At 38.6% G+C, this 20,524-nt stretch overlaps 1 protein-coding gene across 1 annotated transcript in view; it reads left to right on the forward strand.

The window, feature by feature from the left end:
• Positions 1-20,524, forward strand: part of LOC122301510 (clathrin heavy chain 1) — a 28,506-nt gene that overhangs the window by 5,253 nt on the left and 2,729 nt on the right. The window contains exons 8-25 of the mRNA XM_043112904.1: positions 4,222-4,301; positions 4,381-4,608; positions 4,694-4,759; positions 5,451-5,567; positions 5,715-5,912; positions 6,147-6,263; positions 6,385-6,444; positions 16,446-16,532; positions 16,692-16,775; positions 16,869-17,003; positions 17,105-17,167; positions 17,247-17,351; positions 17,461-17,573; positions 17,706-17,958; positions 18,139-18,275; positions 18,361-18,639; positions 18,730-19,732; positions 19,977-20,462. Of these exons, the coding sequence (XP_042968838.1) occupies positions 4,222-4,301; positions 4,381-4,608; positions 4,694-4,759; positions 5,451-5,567; positions 5,715-5,912; positions 6,147-6,263; positions 6,385-6,444; positions 16,446-16,532; positions 16,692-16,775; positions 16,869-17,003; positions 17,105-17,167; positions 17,247-17,351; positions 17,461-17,573; positions 17,706-17,958; positions 18,139-18,275; positions 18,361-18,639; positions 18,730-19,732; positions 19,977-20,462 (3,611 nt within the window). The remainder of the gene's footprint in view (positions 1-4,221; positions 4,302-4,380; positions 4,609-4,693; positions 4,760-5,450; positions 5,568-5,714; positions 5,913-6,146; positions 6,264-6,384; positions 6,445-16,445; positions 16,533-16,691; positions 16,776-16,868; positions 17,004-17,104; positions 17,168-17,246; positions 17,352-17,460; positions 17,574-17,705; positions 17,959-18,138; positions 18,276-18,360; positions 18,640-18,729; positions 19,733-19,976; positions 20,463-20,524) is intronic.

Here is a 20,524-nt window from a genome sequence, read left to right on the forward strand (position 1 = left end):
TTAAAATTTAATATTATATTAATTAGTAATTTATCATATAATACAAAACTATTTTATATATAGTTCTATATTATAGATAAATATTATATACAATATAAAAATTAAAATATATATATAAACCAGTCCAGTTTGGTTTTTCTGGTTTTAGAAAGAGAAAAATCAAAACCGGACCAATTTTGACCAGTTTTAAGAAAAATAAAACCGATACTAGACTGAACCAAAGTCAGGACCCGACCGATCCCATCGGTTTGGTCCGGTCCGATTTACTAGTTTATCGGTTTTTTTTAACACCCCTAGATAAAAGAGTGGTGGAGGCGATTGAGGAGTGTGTTGGGAATTTTTCAGTTGCGAGTCGTTTTAAAAACATGATTGATGGATGGGAGTGGGCGTTTTCAGGCATTTATGGCCCAAATTTGGATGGAGATAGGAGGCGACTCTGGGAGGAGTTGGCGGAGTTAATGTATTTATGGGAGGTGCCATGGTGTATGGGGGGAGATTTCAATATTGTTTAGTTCCCTAGTGAGCGTTCGGGGAGTCATCGCAACTTGGTAGCCATGGAAGAGTTTTCGGAGTTTGTATTTGATTTGAATCTCATGGACCTCCCTCTCATAGGGGGCGAGTTCACGTGATCAAATAGTCAGGGTTGGTCAAGATTGGATAGGTTTATTGTCTTTTTGTTGTGGGAGGCGTATTTCCCGGCGCTTTCTCAAAAGCGGCTGCCCCAAGTGTGTTCTGATCATTTTTCTATTGTTTTGGACTACGGATGTATCCTAGGAAGACACTGGTATTTCAAGTTTAAAAATATGTGGTTAGCGGCGGATGGGTTTGTGGAAAAGGTATGTTCTTGGTGGTCCTCTTATGTAAGCTAAAGGCTCTGAAGCAATATCTTAAAAAGTGGAATCTGGAAGTGTTTGGCAGTATAGATAACCAGAAGGACAACCTTATGGAGTAATTACAGGAGTTAGATGAAAGTGAATTGACGGGAGATCTTTTGAAGGAGGCCTTAGTTAGAAAAAGGGGGTGGTGACTGATTTGGAGAAGGTGTTATTGATGGAAGAGATTTCGTGGCGACAACAATCTAGGGCCCTTTGGTTAAAGGAATGAGATAAATGTATGAAATTCTTTCATAAAGTGGCAAATTCTCACAGACGTAGCAACACTATTGAGTCACTTCATTCTGGCCCTCAAATACTCTCGTCTCTTGATGAGCTAGAAAATCATATCGTGCAGTATTATGAAAACCTCCTTTCGGAACCTGCAGGCTTGAGGCCGAAGCTCGAAGGTTTGTTGTTTGATTTTATTGATTCACATAGTGCAAGTGGGTTGGAAAGGCCTTTTGATGAAGACAAGGTGTATAAGGTGATCCGCAGTATGACAAAGGACAAAGCACGGGGCCCAGATAAATTCTCATTGGGCTTCTTTCAGGCTTGTTGGGATGTTGTGAAAGATGATATTATGTAGGTATTTATGAAATTCCAGTCCTTTTAGAAACTTGAGAAAAGCCTAAATGCAACGTTCATCGCTCTTATACCAAAAAACATGAGGCTAAGGCCGTTGAAGATTTTCGCCCCATAAGCCGTGAGCGGAGTTTATAAAATTATTTCGAAGGTGCTTGCTAATCGGCTTAGCCTGGTGTTGGATCACATCATCTCTAAGCCTCAAAATGCTTTTATCTAAGGGAGATAGATTCTGGACTCGGTACTTATTGCCAATGAATGTTTGGATCACAAGATGCGAGAGGGAGTCACAGGTATTCTTTGCAAACTTGATATGGAAAAGGCCTATGATCATGTGAATTGGGACTTCCTTCTATACTTACTAGGGAGGTGCGGTTTTGTTAATTGGTGGATTTTCTGGATTTGACATTGTATCTCTACCGCTCGCTTCTTGGTGCTAGTTAATGGCACTCTTGCTGGATTTTTTAGCAATTCACGCGGCCTGAGGCAAGATGATTCTTTATCTCCCCTTCTATTCGTCATTATTATGGAGGCATTAGGCCGATTGGTGAAGGCTATTGCTGGTAGAGGTTTTCTTTCCGGCTTTTCAGTGGGTAATATTTCACTCTCACATCTCTTATTTGCAGATGATACTCTCCTTTTTTATGATGCAGACCCTGGCCAGATTCAATCTATGCAGACTCTTTTATTGGTTTTTGAAGCGGTGTCAGGGCTTAAGGTGAACTTTGGTAAATTTGAGATGGTAGCAGTGGGGACGGTACCCAATATCAACCGCTTGGCGTGGTTCTTGGATTGTAAGGTGTCTTACTTGCCTATGAAATACTTGGGACTCCCTTTGGGGGTGACGTTTAAGGCTCAAGCTATTTGGGATGGAGTGGTGGAAAAAGTAGAGAGGAAGCTGGCAGGGTGGAAACGGATGTATCTATTGAAAGGGGGCCGTCTCACGCTAATTAAGAGTTCTCTTACTAATCTCTCCACATATTTCCTTTCACTCTTTCCTTTGCCTGTAGGGGTGGCGACTAGAATTGAGAGATTATTCCGGGCTTTTCTTTTTTTTTGGGGGGGGGGGGGGGGGTATGGGGGAGGAAACAAAATTTCATTTGGTTAAGTGGGACAGTTTGTTCCCCCATCCCGTATGGCGGTTTAGGAGTTTGCAATTTGATGTTGTTCAATAAAGCTTTACTGGGAAAATGGTTGTGGAGATTCTTCCTAGAAGGGGACACTCTCTGGAAAGATATTATTGTTTCTAGACATGGGAGTGAGTGGGGAGGATGGTGCTCCAATGTAGTGAGGGAAGGGTATGGCGTGGGCTTATGGAAATTTATTATGCGGGGATGGTAGTGCTTAAAAAGTCATTTACGGTTTGTGGTGGGTGAGGGGTCCATAATCAGTTTTTGGCATGATGTTTGGTGTGGAGATAGCGCTTTGTATATGGTTTTTCCAGCACTATATCGTATTGCAGCCAATACTGAGGCTTCCGTGGCAGACAAGCGGGTTTTCTCTTATGGTTCTTAATAATGGAATGTTCTCTCTAATAGGGATATTCATGATTGAGAATTGCACTCCATATCTGATTTTTTCAGTCTACTTTATTCTATGGGAAATTCCACGGCACAGGAGGATAAGGTATAGTGGAGGGCCATTGACAATAAAAAATAAACAGTCAGGACATACTACAAGATTTTGTCAGGCCAAGGTCATGTTCCATTTCCATGGAAGAGAATTTGGAGGTCCCGAGTGCCTACTAAAAGTAGTTTTCTCTGTGTGGACTGCAGCTCTTGGGAAGATCTTGACTACGAACAATTTGAGAAAGAGGGGACTCACTGTGATGGATTGGTGTTATCTGTGTAAAAAACATGAGGAATCTGTAGACCACCTACTATTCCATTGTGAGGTTACAAGGGGGGTTTGGGATGAGATCTTTAGAAGAATGGATATTGCCTAGGTAATGCCTTTGAAGGTGGTGGATCTACTGGCTTGTTGGAAGGAACTTCAAGGCTGCTCTCAAGTGGCGGCAGTGTGGAAGATGATCCTATTGTATATCATGTGGTGTACATGGTCGGAAAGGAATGAAAGATGCTTTAAGGATAGGGAGCGCACGATGGCAGAGCTCCAGAATTTTTTTATGCGCACCTTGATGCTTTGGTTCTCAGCTATTGTACTTGATGGAAACAATGTTCATGACTTTCTTTCCTTAATTTAGAATGTATTTAGGTGTTCTTTTGTATACTCCCTGTGTTCATGGGCTATGCCTATTTCATTCGAATGAATAAAATTTACTTTTTACTTATAAAATAAAAAAATAAAAAAAATTCTGAAATGTTAATACTTTAAAAAAAAAACAAATTCTGAAATCTTAATGGAGATGAGGAGAAAAATAATGGAAAATCATACTGGTTTAATGTGGTTGTACTTTCAAACTATTGTTTAGATGCTTTGTGTAAGTTGGGCTTGTTGTATGTAGTTCAACTTTTATTTTTCTATGTTTGGGCTTGTAAAGATTGTATTGGAATTTATGGCTATAGGAAGTAGGAACTTGAGATTTATAAACATATCTGGTATCAAGTGGGAATCCTGGAGGCAAACTGTATTAATTTACAGAAATTTTAGGGATCCTTGAAGGCAGACTATTAGTTCACAGAAGTTGTAGTTATCATTGATATATTATCACATTTTTATATAGATAAAAAGATTATCACATTTACTCCTTCTGCAATTTTTTTGCATCCTTAATAACCATATAAATTTGCATTTTTTATGGTAGGGAAGCCTTCTTTTACAAAGAAACAAGCAGATCTCTTCTTCCCCCCAGATTTTGCCGATGACTTTCCAGTTGCAATGCAGGTATCAAAGTCACTACTTTTTGGCACTTGTTCCAGTAAACTGCTGCAAAATTGATAGTCATGAATTTTTTAATTCACAGATATCCCACAAATACAGTTTGATCTATGTGATCACCAAGCTTGGGCTATTATTTGTTTATGACTTGGAGACTGCTACTGCGGTTTATAGAAATAGAATTAGTCCAGATCCAATATTTTTAACAGCAGAAGCTTCGTCGGTGGGAGGTTTTTATGCTATCAATAGGCGTGGACAGGTGTTGTTGGCTACTGTAAATGATCAAACAATTGTGCCATTTGTTAGTGGACAGGTATATTCACCGGCTTGCATTTTTGTTTGTTTTATTATGGATAATTATTATTGTGTCTGCAAATGATATCTGTTTACATTTGCAGTTGAACAATTTGGAGCTAGCTGTCAATCTTGCCAAAAGAGGGAATCTTCCTGGAGCTGAGCAGCTTGTAAGCTGATTCTTTTTCCATCTTATAATACTGATTCTGTTAGTTCGGAAAATCTGGGCAGATAACAGTTAGAACCAATGTCAAAACTTAATAGTTATTTAAGGCAGTGATGTTAGCAAACGTGCTGCAGTTTGTGATTTGCTAATGCTTTCAAAAATTAGCTTTTTTAATGATCAAGGCACCCTCTTTATGCATGTTTCTCATAAAAGACTCTTTTAGTGAGAATTATGGAGCAGTTTCAAGTACTTTGTAGATTTTCTAAGCATACTAGAGCTGCCTAGCCTAATAGTGGAGATAGTTGTGATTCATTTATGATGTTGGCCCCCCATTTTGTTAAAATTAACAGTGTGGTATGATTACATCCCAAGAATTAAAAAAATGGGGTTTTGGGCTGTGGGAGTTGAGTTTCGCAAACCCCATGCTCGGGAATTGTGTACCCCTCTCTTATTCACTGTGGAAGTGGGAATATGGACATTTATTATTGCTGTTGTAGTTTAGACCCTGGGGTCTCCCAATGATAGATAAATGATGTTTTTGTTGCATATATGGATTGGTAAATATGTTTTTTTAATTAAATGTTTTTATTCTTTAATTGCTGTTATCTGAATATATGCTTAGCGTTTGAATTATTTATTACTGTGTGCCTTTTTGTGATACTGAAAATCCAGGGATGCTTGGTTTTGGGTCTCAGGTTGTTCAACGTTTCCAAGAACTATTTGCCCAAACGAAGTACAAAGAGGCTGCAGAACTTGCCGCTGAGTCTCCACAAGGAATCCTCCGTACGCCTGACACAGTTGCCAAATTCCAGGTTTTACATTTTGATTTTCCAATCAAACACATTTCATTTGTTGCTAATATTTCATAGCTGAAGAGTTTTGTTTTATGTTTCCTTCCTGAATGGAACATTTCCTGAAAGAGCCTCGGCATGTAAAGTTGGCATCTTGCTTTGTTTCAGAGTGTTCCTGTCCAAGCTGGGCAAACGCCACCTTTGTTGCAGTATTTTGGGACACTTTTGACAAAAGGAAAGCTCAATGCTTTTGAGTCATTGGAATTATCTCGCCTTGTTGTGAACCAGAACAAAAAGAATCTTTTGGAAAATTGGTTGGCGGAGGATAAGCTGGAATGCAGTGAGGAGCTAGGGGATCTTGTGAAGGTTTGATGTGCAATTTAAGCTTGAAATATAGAAACACACTTCTGAAAAGAAATTACTGGTTACTGGTTTACCTTATCCCTATCTGCCATGTTTGAAATTATGTTTTTTGTTTTTTGTTTTGTTTTTTTTGTTTTTTTGTTTTTTTGTTTTTGTTTTTGTTTTTTTGTTTCTGTTTTTTTTTTTTTTTTTTTTTTCTCTGGATGTGTTCATACTATTTATTCTGTTTCATTGTAGACTGTGGATAATGATCTTGCACTGAAAATATATATTAAAGCTAGAGCAACTCCAAAAGTCGTTGCCGCTTTTGCTGAACGGAGGGAGTTTGACAAAATTTTGATATACTCAAAACAGGTGAAGACATTCTTTTTTTTAAGTAATTGTTGCTGTTGCAAATGATTGCATTATTATTATCTTTTTTTTTTGTCAACTTATTTTTTGGTATGATTGTGTCATTGTTTCTTTTTTGGTTTAGGTTGGGTACAGTCCAGATTATCTATTTCTTCTGCAGACAATCCTTCGTTCAGATCCTCAGGTATAGCACTATTTCTCTATGTGTTTGTATGTTTGTTTTAGTACTTGAAGGTTGAAGCTTTAGCAAATCAGAAATCCTATTGGAGCCAAAACTTTTCCTTCTTACCTATGTTTTCCATTCACCTTTTTCTGAATAACTTTGTGTTGAAGTATAAAAATCTTAAAACCCTTTTTAATCAACATAATTTTAGCATAGGATGGAGTTTATTTTCTAGAACTATTGAGCTAATACTTACTTTTGACAAGTAGGGAGCTGTTAGTTTAGCATTAAGTCCAAAATGGAGTTTTTATTTCTGGAACTATATAGCTAAGGTTGCCGCGGGTATGTTCGATCATTTCCCAATTTTGCTTGATTGTGGTGGCATTCATGGGGGTAGGCGTTCCCTCAAATTTTGAGAATATGTGGTTGGAGGTTGAAGGATTCGTGGAGAAGGTAAGGGCTTGGTGGGATGCTTATTCTTTTGATGGTACTCCTAGCTTCATAGTGGTGGGTAAACTTAAAGCCCTTAAGTCTAATGTAAAGAAGTGGAATGAAGCAGTTTTTAGACATACAGAAGTGCAGAAAAATATCCTTTGGGAAGAGTTGCATGCTTTGGAGAAAGGGGAAGTTAATGAGGATTCTTTGTTAAGGAAGAATGTGGTGGTGACCGACATTGAGAAAGTCTTGTTGATGGAAGAAATATCTTGCTGGCAAAAATCAAGGGTGCTTTTAGGGCTGAGCAGAAATCCAAAAATCCGACTCCGACCCCAACTCCGACAAGTCGGAGTCGCAGTTGGAGTTTTTTTCTGGTGGAAAGTCAGAGTCGGAGTCTAGGCGGATCCGACTCCGACTCCCTATTCCGACTTCTACTCCGCTCCGCTAATGTACATATTTTATAAAAAATGTGTTTTTCTATATAGTAATCATATAAATATAAATATAATAACATGTAATATTAATGTATAAATACTAAAATGCTTAATAACATGTAACATTGTAATACTAATGTATAATATAACATATAACACTAATATATAAATAATAAATTTATAATAGCATGTAATACTAATGTATAAAAATTAAAATTGATTATATAGATTTTATATAAATATATCTTATATAGTAACATCATTAGTTAAATTCAATAATATACTAGCAATTAGCACTAGTTATTAGTTATAAACTTATAGTAAATAAGTTAATAAATATTACTAATTTACTATATACTAATAGTCTAATAGTATTAGACTATTAGTATATAGTAAATTACTAATATATATAATAGTATACTATTAGTTATATATATTAAATTAATATCTTTAAGTTATTATCTATTAGTAATTTAGTACTAGTGTAGTGTTATCACATATTATTATTTACTAGTTATTACATCTAGACTATCTAGTTATAAGTTATTAGACTATAGTAAATAAGTTAATAAATATTACTATATATTAATAGACCAATAGTATTAGTATTAGTGTATTACTAATATATAATATATATATATAATAGTATACTATTAGTTAATATATATTAAATTAATATCTTTTAAGTTATTATCTATTAGTACTAGTGTAACTAGTGTTATTACATATAATTAGTTACTAGTTAATAGTTATTACATCCAGTTATTTAATATTTGTTATAGACTATAGTAAATAAGTTAATAAATATTACTAATTTACTATTATACTATATACTAAATTACTAATAGACTAATAGTATTAGACTATTAGTATATAGTAAATTACTAATATAGTTCAATAGTATACTATTAGTTACATATATATTAAATATATATCTTTAAGTTATTATCTATTAGTACTAGTGTAACTAGTGTTATATACATATTATTAGTTATTAGTTATTACATCTAGACTATCTAGTTATTAGACTACAGTAAATAAGTTAATAAATATTACTAATTTACTATATATTAATAGACCGATAGTATTAGTATTAGTGTATTACTAATATATAATATATTTAATAGTATACTATTAGTTATATATATATTAAGTTAATAAATATTACTAATTTACTATATATTAATAGACTGATAGTATTAGTGTATTACTAATATATAATATGTATAATAGTATATATTTTTACTAATTTAAATATATTTTTACTAACTTAAATATATTTTTACTTACTTATTAATTTATTTTTATTGTTTAGAAGTAGATTAGTAGAATGTAGAAGAAGGAAAAACCCCAAACGGCGCCGTTATTAGACCCTTTTTTTTTCTCAATATCTGTCACTGAAACAGCGCCGTTTGGGGGTTATTTTATGGTGTCGTTTCAGTGCATCTTATGATTCTTATTAGGTTCCCCCCCCCCCCCCTTTCGGTCCTTCCCCCTTGATTCCCTCCCCTCCCCCTACGCTGAATCACTTTCTCCCTCACCTTCAGAACCCTAACCTCTCATTTGAACCCGTGAACCCCGTGAACCATTGCCGTGTCGTCGCCCCTCCGACCTCCATCGCACCTTTGGATAATTTCCTCTTCTTTCTTTCAAGTAATGTTCATTCTCTCTCTCTAGATTTTGATCTCAGATCCACCAACATTTGTTCACCTGATTCAGATGCTTCTTTTATTTTTTTTCTTAATATTTTCTAACGGATCACCAAATCGGATTGATTACTCTTCATTGCAATATTCTTTTTTTTTTTTTTTTCAAATAATGTACTTGTTTGCTTGTTGTCGCTAATACCAGTTGTTCTGACCAAGATTTATCACTAAGGTTTTATATTTTGTTTGTTTGTTTTTTTGATAAGTAATTGAAAGATGTTTTTTCCCGGGCGGGGGAATAAATTTTGTGGTTGTCTTGCTTCCAATGCTAAACATGTTACAACTCCGACTCCGCTCCGACAAGTCGGAGTCGGAGGAGGCCAAATCCGACTCCAGTTGCATCGGTGCTCAGCCCTAGGTGCTTTGGTTGAAAGAGGGGGATAAATGCGGTGGTTTCGCCGGCGAGGTCTAGGATGTCATAATATGTGTCGACAAAGATCAAAGATATAGATTAGAGTGGGTGTAGGGTTGAGAGACCCTTTCGGTTGCCGAAGATCACACATAAACAGTCGCCTGAGGTGGTCGGAGTCACTGTCGTTGCCTCTGTGCCGTCCGAAATGTCGGAGGGTGGTTCTATGTTCTTGAGGCCTTTGATATGCCCTTTGATCCAGGAGTTGTGTGGTGATGAAAGGTATAGTCTAGGGGAGGGCAATTCCTTTGATTTTGGGAGGTATTATGAAACTCTTGTGGCACTCAGTGGAGAATCTGATCTAGCTAGTGGTTCACTCCCAGATTCAGGCTCCAATTTGCAATTGGCTCTAATTAATAATGATTGTCCCGGTGGAGAAGGGGCTGTGTTAACCCCTTTATGTACACTCCCTCCCAGTCCTACATATGGGAGTGGGTCCTCTACTTAGGTGTTCAAGAAGGTGGAGGAAATACAAGCTGTTATTGGGATTTCTAGTGGAGGTTATGAAGATCAATTTAGGGCTCTCCTCATGGCAATCGAAGATAGCCACTCGAAGTTAGCCTCAAAGCGGAATAGGAAACTTAAAAGGCTAACTTGTTCCATAAAGTATGATGTGAGAGAAAGGAGTGGCAGGAGGGATAGATCGAAAGGGAGGGCAATCCTTGTTTACATGTAGCCTAAAATTATTTCTTGGAATGTGCAAGGGCGTAATGATCGCAATAAACGCCTTCGTATCAAATCATTATTACGGTTGTGGAAGGGCGACCTGGTGTGTTTTCAAGAAATAAAGCTGCCATTCATTGATAGAAAAATTGTGCGGAATTTATGGGGGTGCCCCATATGTGGGTTGGTCATACTTGGCCTCTATGGGTGCGTCAGTTGGAGTGTTATTAATGTGAGATAAAAGAGTGGTAGAAGTGAGTGAGGAATGTATTGGGGACTACTCGGTAGCAATGTTATTCAAAAATGTTGTTGACGGATGGGAATGGGCATTTGTAGGCATCTACGGTCCTAATGTGGATAGGGATAGGAGGAGGTTATGGGAGGAATTGGCGGGTCTATATTCCGTGGTGCATGGGAAGTGATTTTAATATTACCCGCTTTCCTAGTGAGCGTTCAGGACTTTATCGGAATTCTGGGGCTATGGAGGAGTTCTCAGAGTTTCATATTCGATTTGGACCTCATGGACTCTCATTGGTCAGGGGCGAATACACTTGGTCAAACGGTCGGGTTTGGTCGAAATTGGACATATTTCTTGTATCTTCTTCTTGGGAAGCTCACTTTACAGAGGTATGTCAGAAACGGTTAGCTCGAGTCAATTCAGATCACTTTCCTATTTTGCTAGATTGTGGGGGCATTCATAGCGGTCGCCGATATTTCAATTTTGAAAACATGTGGCTTGCAGTGGAGGGTTTTGTAGAAATGGTGTGTGCTTGGTAATCACCGTATCAGTTCATTGGCACTCCAAGTTTTATTCTTGTAGGTAAGCTGAAAGTTTTGAAACTAGACCTGAAGAAGTGGAACTTGGAAATGTTTGGACACATTGACAATCAGAAGGATACCCTTTTGGAGGAATTGCAAGAGTTAGAGGGAAAAGAATAATTGGGAGGATATCTCGGAAGAGGGGCCTTTGAGGAAGGGCATAGTTATGGCAAATTTTGAGAGGGTTTTGTTGTTGGAAAAGATTTCTTAGCGTAAAAAATCAATGGCCTTTTGGTTGAAAGAAGGTGATAAGTGTACGAAGTTCTTTCACAAACTGGCTAATTCACATCGGCGGTGTAATGCTATTAAGGCACTATATTCAGGTTCTCAGGTGCTATCCTCTCCTCCCGATCTAGAAAATCATGTTGTGGATTATTATGAGACCCTTCTCACGAAACCGACTTGTTGGAGGCCGAAGCTTGATGGCTTTTCCTTTGAGAGTGTGTGTGTTTTGGAGAGACCTTTTGATGAAGAGATTTACAAGGTCATCTCTAGTATGGCTAAGGATAAAGAGCCTGGTCCGGATGGTTTTTCAATGGGTTTCTTCCAAACTTGTTGAGAAATTGTAAAAGATGATGTTATGCAAGTCTTTAAGGAATTCCGTTCTTTTCAAAAGTTTGAAAAATCCATTAATACGACTTTTATTGCTCTCATTCCTAAGAAACATGGGGCTGTGATTATTGAGGACTTTCGCCCTATTAGCTTGGTAAGTGGTATTTACAAGATCATTTCAAAGGTTCTTGCCAATCGGTTGAGTCCTGTGTTGGAACATATCATTTCCAAGCCTCAAAATGCATTTATTTGTGGGATACAAATTCTTGACTCGATACTCATTGCAAATGAGTGTTTGGACCATAGATTGAGGGAGGAATGATCAGGTATTCTTTGCAAGCTTGACATGGAGAATGCCTATGATCATGTGAACTGGGAATTCCTCTTATACTTGCTTAGGAGGTGTGGGTTTGGTGATAGGTGGATTGTTTGGATGCGTCATTGTATTTCTACTGCCCGGTTTTGGTTCTAGTTAATGGTACACTGGCTGGGTTTTTTTATAGTTCCCTGGGTTTGCGGCAAAGAAATCCTCTATCTCCTCTTTTGTTTGTTATAGTTATGGAGGCTCTTAGCCGGATGGTGTAGGCTGCTATTGGTGGAGGGTTCGTATTTGGTTTCCAGTTGGGTAATGGTTCTATTGGCTCGATTATTCTCACACCTTTTATTTGCAGAGGATACCTTACTTTTCTGTGAGGCGGATTATAGCCAGATCCAAACTCTACATGCATTGTTACTATGCTTTGAAGCAGTGTCGGGGCTCAAGGTGAATCTTAGCAAGTCCGAGATGGTTACGGTGGGTGTGGTCCCAAATATACTCAGTTTAGCAAGACTTTTGGATTGTAAGGTGTCCTTCTTGCCAATGAAATATCTAGGTCTCCTGCTGGAAGCAAAGTTTAAGGCTAGGGCTATATGGGACAGAGTGGTGGAGAAGATAGAGAAAAGGTTGGCTGGTTGGAAACGAATGTATTTATCGAAAGGGGGTTGTCTCACCCTTATTAAGAGCACTCTCATTAACCTTCCCACTTATTTTTTATCTTTGTTTCCTTTGCCGACAAGGGTGGGGAACATGATTGAGAAACTCTTTAGGGCATTTTTATGGGGGGGTATGGGGGAGGAGAAGAAATTCCATCTGGTTAGATGGAAGACAGTATGTACTCCAGTGGTACATGGGGGGTTGGGAGTATGCGACTTGAGAACTTTTAACAAAGCTTTACTGGAAAAATGGCTATGGAGATATCACTTGGAGGGGGGATCTTTGTGGAAGGAAGTTATTGATGCTAGATATGGTGCTGCTCGGGGTGGTTGGTGCTCTAACGAAGTGCGAGGGGGGTATGGTGTGGGTTTATGGAAGTTTATTAGGAGGGGGTGGTCATATTTTGAAAAACATATTCGTTTTGTAGTCGGAGAGGGCAATCGTATTAGTTTTGGCTGGATGTGTGGTGTGGAGAGCATGCTTTGGAAAGAGTTTTTCCAGTTCTCTTTCATATTGCTGCTAATAGTGAGGCTTTAGTGGCGGATATGCGACTACTCTCTCATGGTTCTCATCAATGGAATATTCTTTTCAATAGGGATTTTCATGATTGGAAATTATCTAGGATCTTAGTTTTTTTCAGCCTCTTATACTCCATGAGGACTCCTATGACACAAGGTGATCGACTGAAGTGGAGGTCTAATAACCATAAGAAATGTACTGTTAAGGGGTATTATAAAATTTTGTCAACATTAGATCATCCTCCATTCCCATGGAAGAGCATTTGGAGGTCCCGTGTGCCTTCCAAAGTCGCTTTATTTACATGGAATGCTGATCAACTTGAGGAAGAAGGGATGTGTAGTGATGGATTGGTGTTATTTATGTAAAAAGAATGGAGAATCTGTGGATCACCTCTTACTGCATTGTGAGGTAACAAGGGAGTTGTGGGATGAGATCTTTCAAAGGGTTGATATTGCTTGGGTTATGCCTTTGAGGGTAGTAGACTTGTTGGGTTGTTGGAGGAAGATGCAAGGTTGTCATCAAGTGGCAGCAGTGTGGAAGATGATCTCGTTGTGTCTCATGTGGTGTATTTGATCGAAAGGAATGCGCGTTACTTTGAAGACAAGTAACTTACTATGGCGGAGCTGAAGAACTTTTTTCTCCACACTTTACTGCTTTGGTTTTCAGCTATTGTATTAAACGGGGACAATGTTCATGATTTCTTGTCTTTAATTCATCATTATTAGAATGTATTTAGGGTTCTTATGTATACCTCCTGTGTACATGGACTATGCTTATTTTCATTCAGATCAATAATATTTCTCTTATAAAAAAAAAAATTCGCATAGGCGCAACAATGCTATTGAAGTCCTCCATTCCAGCTCACATGTATTGCATTCTCCCGGAGAAATCCAAAACCATACAATGCAGTATTTTGAGGATCTCCTTGTTGAAAAGGTAGAATGGCACCCCAAACTTGATGGTTTAATTTTTGACCAGCTAGATTCAAAGGTAGTAGATTGGTTGGAGAGGCCGTTTGATGAAGAGAAGGTGCATCTTGTGGTGAAAGATGTGTAAAGATAAAATCCCGGGCCCGGATGGTTTTTCTATGGCTTTCTTTCAAGAGTGTTGGGATATAGTGAAGGAGGAAGTGATGCAGATTTTTCTAGCTTTTCATACTAGCCATAAGTATGAGAAGTCACTAAACGCTACCTTCATTGCTCTCATCCTGAAGATAGTTGGTGCCTATGATTTGAAAGACTTCTAGCCTATCAGTTTGGTAGGTGGGATTTATAAAATCATTTCTAAAGTGTTAGCTAATCGCAAGAGCTTGGTGATGTACAATCTCATATCCAAACCTCAAAATGCTTTTATTCGGGGCCGGCAAATTTTGGATTCAGTTTTGATAGCAAACGAGTGTTTGGACAGCCAGTTAAGAGAAGGCATCCCAGGGGTCCTTTGCAAGCTAGTCATGAAAAAGGCTTATTACCATGTGTGTTGGGACTTTCTCTTGTATATGCTTAGAAGATGTGGTGTTGGGGATAGGTGGTGTGAATGGATTAAACATTGTGTATTGACCGCTCGGTTTTCAAAGTTAGTTAATGGAAGATCATGTGGTTTTTTTCACGCTCTAGGGGTTTGAGACAAGGAGACCCGTTGTCCCCTTTCCTTTTTGTTATTGTGATGAAGGCTTTGAGTCGCATGGTGGAGGCTGCCGTAAGGGGATTTATTGCTGGTTTTTCAGTGGGTAGCAATAGAAATGTTAGTTCTATTTCTCACTTACTTTTTACAGATGATACCCTGATTCTATGTGATGCTGTTAGTGGCCAGATTCGAGCCCTAAGGGCAGTTTTGTTGTGCTTTGAAGCTGTTTCGGGACTCAAGGTGAAGTTGGGGAAGTCGGAGTTGGTTCCAGTGGGGGATGAGTAATATAGCCTCTTTAGCAGAGTTATTGGGTTGTAAAATTGCCTCCCTTCCTATTTATCAAAAAAAAAAAAAAAAAAAAAAATTGCCTCCCTTCCTATAAAATACTTAGGACTTCCCTTGGGGGCGTCATTCAAAGCTAAAAGTATTTGGGATGGAGTGGTAGAGAAGATTAAGAAAAGATTATTGGGTTGGAAGCGGTTATACCTATCAAAAGGGGGGAGATTAACTCTCATTAAAAGCACCATTTCCAATCTCCCCACCGACCATCTTTCTCTATTCCCATTACCGGTGGGGGTGGCAAACCAGATAGAGAAGTTGTTTAGAGCTTTCCTGTGGGAGGCATGGGGGAGGAATTCAAATTTCACCTTGTGAGTTGGCAAATGGTGAGCTGTCCAATTGCAAATGTGCGGTTAGGAGTGCAAAATTTGCGTGTGTTCAACAAGGCACTATTAGGGAAGTGGCTGTGGAGGTACCAAATGGAAGGAAACTCGCTGTGGAGGGAGGTCATAGATCACAAGTATGGTTGTGCGTGGGGGGGATGGTGTTCTATAGAGGGTAGGGGGTCTTATGGAGTAAGCCTATGGAAATTCATAAGAAAGGGGTGGAACACTTTTGAAAAACATCTCAAGTTTGAGGTGGGTGATAGAGCATGAACCCGCTTTTGGTTAGATGTTTGGAGTGGGGAGAGTCCTCTTTGTATGGTATTTCCAGTAGTATTTAACTTGGCTGGAAATCAGCAGGTCCCAATTTCAAAAGTACCATGTCTTGCCAATGGGACGGTAACTTGGAATGTCACTTTTACAAGAAACGCTTAGGATTGGGAACTTGAAGAGCTGGTAGATTTTTACGGTTATTTGTATTTAGCAAAGCTAGGTGTCAATGGGGGTGACCGAATGTTGTGGTCTCACACGGGGAGAAAAAAATTTACTGTTAAATCTTTTTACAAGGTTTTGACAATCCAACAGCCTACATTCTTTCCGTGGAAGAGTATATGGAAGGTGTTAGTACCTTCCAAACTTACTTTCTTTATCTGGACAGCTGCACGGGGGAAGATTTTAACGGTTGATAATCTTAGAAAGCAAGGTATGGTTGTCATGGAGTGGTGCTATATGTGTAAAAAGAGTGGGGAATCGATAGATCACTTTATTTTATATTGTGAGGTGGCTGGGGAGTTATGGGCTGGAATCCTTGGTAGAGCCGGGCTGAGTTGGATTATGCCTTGGAAGTGTGGTGGAGCTACTTGCGTGTTGGAATAGGCCTCACAATAGCGCTCAATTGGCAGCAGTGTGGCGGATGATACCTTTGTACTTAATATGGTGTCTATGGTCGGAAAGGAATGATAGGTGGTTTAACAATAAGGAGCGTGGAGTGGGGGAAATCTGGAATTTTTATGTATTGTCTCTTTTTCAATGGTTTTCTGCTATTGTCCTGAAGGGCGGGAATGTTCATGAGTTTTGATTTTCTTTACAGCTTACTAGAATGTAACTAGGTGTCTCACTTTGTATACTTCCTGTATACTTGGGCTTTGCCTAGTCTCTTTCTATTCAGCAAAGATTATTACTTATCAAAAAAAAACTATAGAGCTAATACTTACTTTTGGAATGTAGGGAGCTGTTAATTTTGCGTTAATGATGTCTCAAATGGAGGGAGGTTGTCCAGTTGATTACAATACCATTACAGATTTATTTCTTCAGGTTTGTTGGCTCTAATGGTGCTTGAGTAGATATATTGATTTGATAATAAAGATGTGTGATATTCCATTGTTATTGCTTTAATGTTGCTTGCAATCACTGACAGGCTTCATATGTGTAAATTAATTTTTATTTTTGCTTTCAATTCTTTGGTTTTAACAGAGGAACCTGATCCGCGAGGCAACAGCTTTCCTATTAGATGTTTTGAAGCCAAATCTTCCTGAACACAGTTTCCTTCAAACAAAGGTTCCCTTGATTCGCACCATTGTTTTTAAAGCTATCTGACTTCGGTTTGGATAACTGCTGCTGTTTTCAGCACTGTAACACTCTTTTATATAGGTCCTGGAAATCAATCTGGTAACCTTTCCAAATGTTGCTGACGCTATATTAGCTAATGGAATGTTCAGCCATTATGACCGTCCTCGAATTGCCCAACTTTGTGAAAAAGCTGGTCTTTATGTTCGAGCTCTGCAAGTAATCTCCTCTTGCAGTTCTTCTTGTTCATTAATTTCTCTTTGTTTCTGTACATTAATTACTCACATTATTCCATGTTAAACATTTCACTTGTGATGCAGCATTACACAGAATTGCCAGATATTAAGCGTGTCATTGTGAACACACATGCAATTGAGCCACAGGTTCCTGTACTCCAATGCTTTGATCTTTAGGATATGATGGAGTTTTTAAACTTCCTACTAACCATGCGGTTCTTTACAGTCACTTGTGGAGTTTTTTGGCACTCTGTCTCGTGAATGGGCTTTGGAGTGTATGAAGGACCTTTTGTTGGTCAATCTAAGAGGAAATCTTCAGATAATTGTGCAGGTAAACATCCATGTAGCGTGTTATGTGAAACTCATCTGAATGAGTAATTAAATGAAGCTTACTTATGCACTTATTAAAAAATGAAAGTCCCGTATACTTGCCTGTGCAGGTTGCCAAGGAATATTGTGAACAGTTGGGGGTTGATGCATGCATAAAGATTTTTGAGCAATTTAAGTCATATGAAGGATTGTACTTTTTCCTTGGCTCATATTTGAGCTCCAGGTAAGCTACTCAATTGAAAAAAATTAATTTTTGTTTGGTGGGTCACAGAACATCCATTTTACTATTTTCTGATTCCTTTCACATATTAAAAAAATAAATAAAAGTTCTGATTCCTTCCAATGTATGGAACAGTGAGGACCCTGAGATTCACTTTAAGTACATTGAAGCTGCTGCTAAAACTGGACAAATCAAAGAGGTTGAGCGTGTCACCAGAGAGTCGAATTTCTACGATCCTGAGAAAACAAAGAACTTTTTAATGGAAGCAAAGCTTCCAGATGCACGGCCGCTAATTAATGTCTGTGACCGTTTCGGATTTGTTCCAGATCTCACACACTATCTGTACTCCAACAACATGCTTCGTTACATCGAAGGTTATGTTCAAAAGGTATGAAGTTTTTCAAGTGTTTTTTTTATAGGTAATCAAGAAGTTTTATTCGTAAGGAAAGAAGGCATAGCCCAATTTTAAGTGTTATTTTTAGCACTTTGAACATTTGTGAATGTCTTTTCTGTTGTACGAATTTTACTCGTTTCTGGTACTAGCAACATTCTGTGTTCCTTTGAATAGGTGAACCCAGGGAATGCTCCTTTAGTAGTGGGGCAGCTGCTAGATGATGAGTGTCCTGAAGATTTTATCAAAGGCTTGATTCTTTCTGTCCGTTCTTTGCTTCCGGTGGAGCCCCTTGTGGAGGAATGTGAGAAGAGGTGAAGTCCCAACTCTATTTTCATCCCTGTGTTCCTTTTTCCCCCATTAATTTTGTTCTCATATAGATATATGTTTTTATATTAGGAATCGACTTCGTTTGCTCACTCAGTTCCTGGAGCATCTTGTGAGCGAGGGAAGCCAAGATGTTCATGTTCACAATGCTCTGGGGAAAATTATCATTGATAGCAACAACAATCCAGAGCACTTCCTTACCACCAACCCCTATTATGATTCCCGTGTTGTGGGTAAATATTGTGAGAAACGTGACCCTACGCTAGCTGTTGTGGCATACCGGCGAGGACAATGTGATGAAGAGCTTATCAACGTCACAAATAAAAATTCTTTGTTTAAACTGCAAGCAAGGTTTGTGTTTTATTTATTTGTTTATTTATTTTTGGTCTTACTAGGTGCAGTTGGTACTTGAAGGCTTACTGACTCATACTTTGGTTGCAGATATGTGGTTGAAAGGATGGATGCTGATCTTTGGGAGAAAGTTCTTAACCCTGAAAATGTCTATAGAAGACAGCTCATTGATCAAGTTGTATCTACTGCTTTGCCCGAAAGCAAGAGCCCTGAACAGGTTTCTGCAGCTGTTAAGGCTTTCATGACAGCCGATCTGCCTCACGAATTAATTGAGCTCCTCGAAAAGATTGTGCTTCAGAACTCCGCATTCAGTGGGAACTTTAATCTGCAAAACCTGCTCATTTTGACAGCCATCAAAGCAGATCCGTCTAGAGTTATGGATTACATTAATAGACTGGATAACTTTGATGGACCTGCAGTTGGGGAAGTGGCTGTGGAAGCCCAGCTGTATGAGGAAGCATTTGCAATTTTCAAGAAGTTTAATTTGAATGTTCAGGCTGTCAATGTCTTATTGGATAATATCCAAAACATTGAACGGGCAGTCGAGTTTGCATTCCGCGTAGAAGAAGATGCTGTTTGGAGCCAGGTAGCCAAGGCTCAACTCAGGGAGGGCCTGGTGAGTGATGCCATTGAGTCTTTCATTCGAGCAGATGATATGACTCAATTCTTGGATGTAATTCGTGCTGCTGAGGATGCAAATGTTTACCATGACTTGGTGAGATACCTTCTGATGGTTAGACAGAAGGCGAAAGAGCCGAAGGTGGACAGTGAACTCATCTATGCATATGCGAAGATCGATAGGCTGAGTGAAATTGAAGAATTCATTCTCATGCCTAACGTAGCTAATCTCCAAAATGTCGGTGATCGCTTATATGATGAAGCCCTGTATGAGGCTGCCAAAATTATATTTGCTTTTATATCTAACTGGGCCAAGTTGGCTAGCACTCTTGTGAAATTGAGACAGTTCCAAGGTGCCGTTGATGCGGCAAGGAAAGCTAATAGCTCAAAAACATGGAAGGAAGTTTGCTTTGCTTGTGTTGATGCGGAGGAATTCCGCTTAGCTCAAATGTGTGGTCTCAACATTATTATACAGGTGATTGTTGCATTCTATATACTTCCTATGAACTTTGAAGGTCTAATTTTAATGAGCTTCCTTCAGTTGTAAATCTGAAATTTGGGCTCTTGCAGGGTACAAAGATAACATTTGATTTAGTGCTCGGCAAGATGCTATATACACCCACACATTTATATATTAAGCAAATCAGCATGTTATATATTGATAACGTACATATTTTTTCAACTCTCAACTCTATTTGCTGCGTGATGAATCTTAATAGGTGGATGACTTGGAAGAAGTCAGCGAGTATTACCAGAATAGGGGATGCTTTAATGAGCTAATCTCCCTTATGGAGAGTGGTTTAGGTTTAGAACGTGCGCATATGGGCATCTTCACTGAGTTGGGAGTTCTGTATGCTAGATACCGTCCTGAGAAGCTTATGGAGCATATTAAGTTGTTCTCAACCCGTCTCAATATTCCAAAGCTTATACGAGCCTGTGATGAACAACAGCATTGGATGGAACTTACCTATCTGTATATCCAATATGATGAGTTTGATAACGCTGCAACCACTATAATGAATCATTCTCCGGAGGCATGGGATCACATGCAGTTCAAGGATGTTGCAGTTAAAGTTGCTAATGTGGAGCTATACTATAAGGCTGTTCACTTCTACTTGCAAGAACATCCAGACCTTATTAATGATCTTCTCAATGTGCTTGCACTTCGTGTGGACCATACACGTGTTGTTGACATTATGCGAAAGGTATTACTTGAGGTTTATGCTCTTGTTGGAATCTAAGTTCTGACTCTCTTTGCTTGGCTCTA

This window comes from Carya illinoinensis, chromosome 2 (genome assembly GCF_018687715.1).
Source record: "Carya illinoinensis cultivar Pawnee chromosome 2, C.illinoinensisPawnee_v1, whole genome shotgun sequence".
Lineage (NCBI taxonomy): Eukaryota > Viridiplantae > Streptophyta > Magnoliopsida > Fagales > Juglandaceae > Carya > Carya illinoinensis.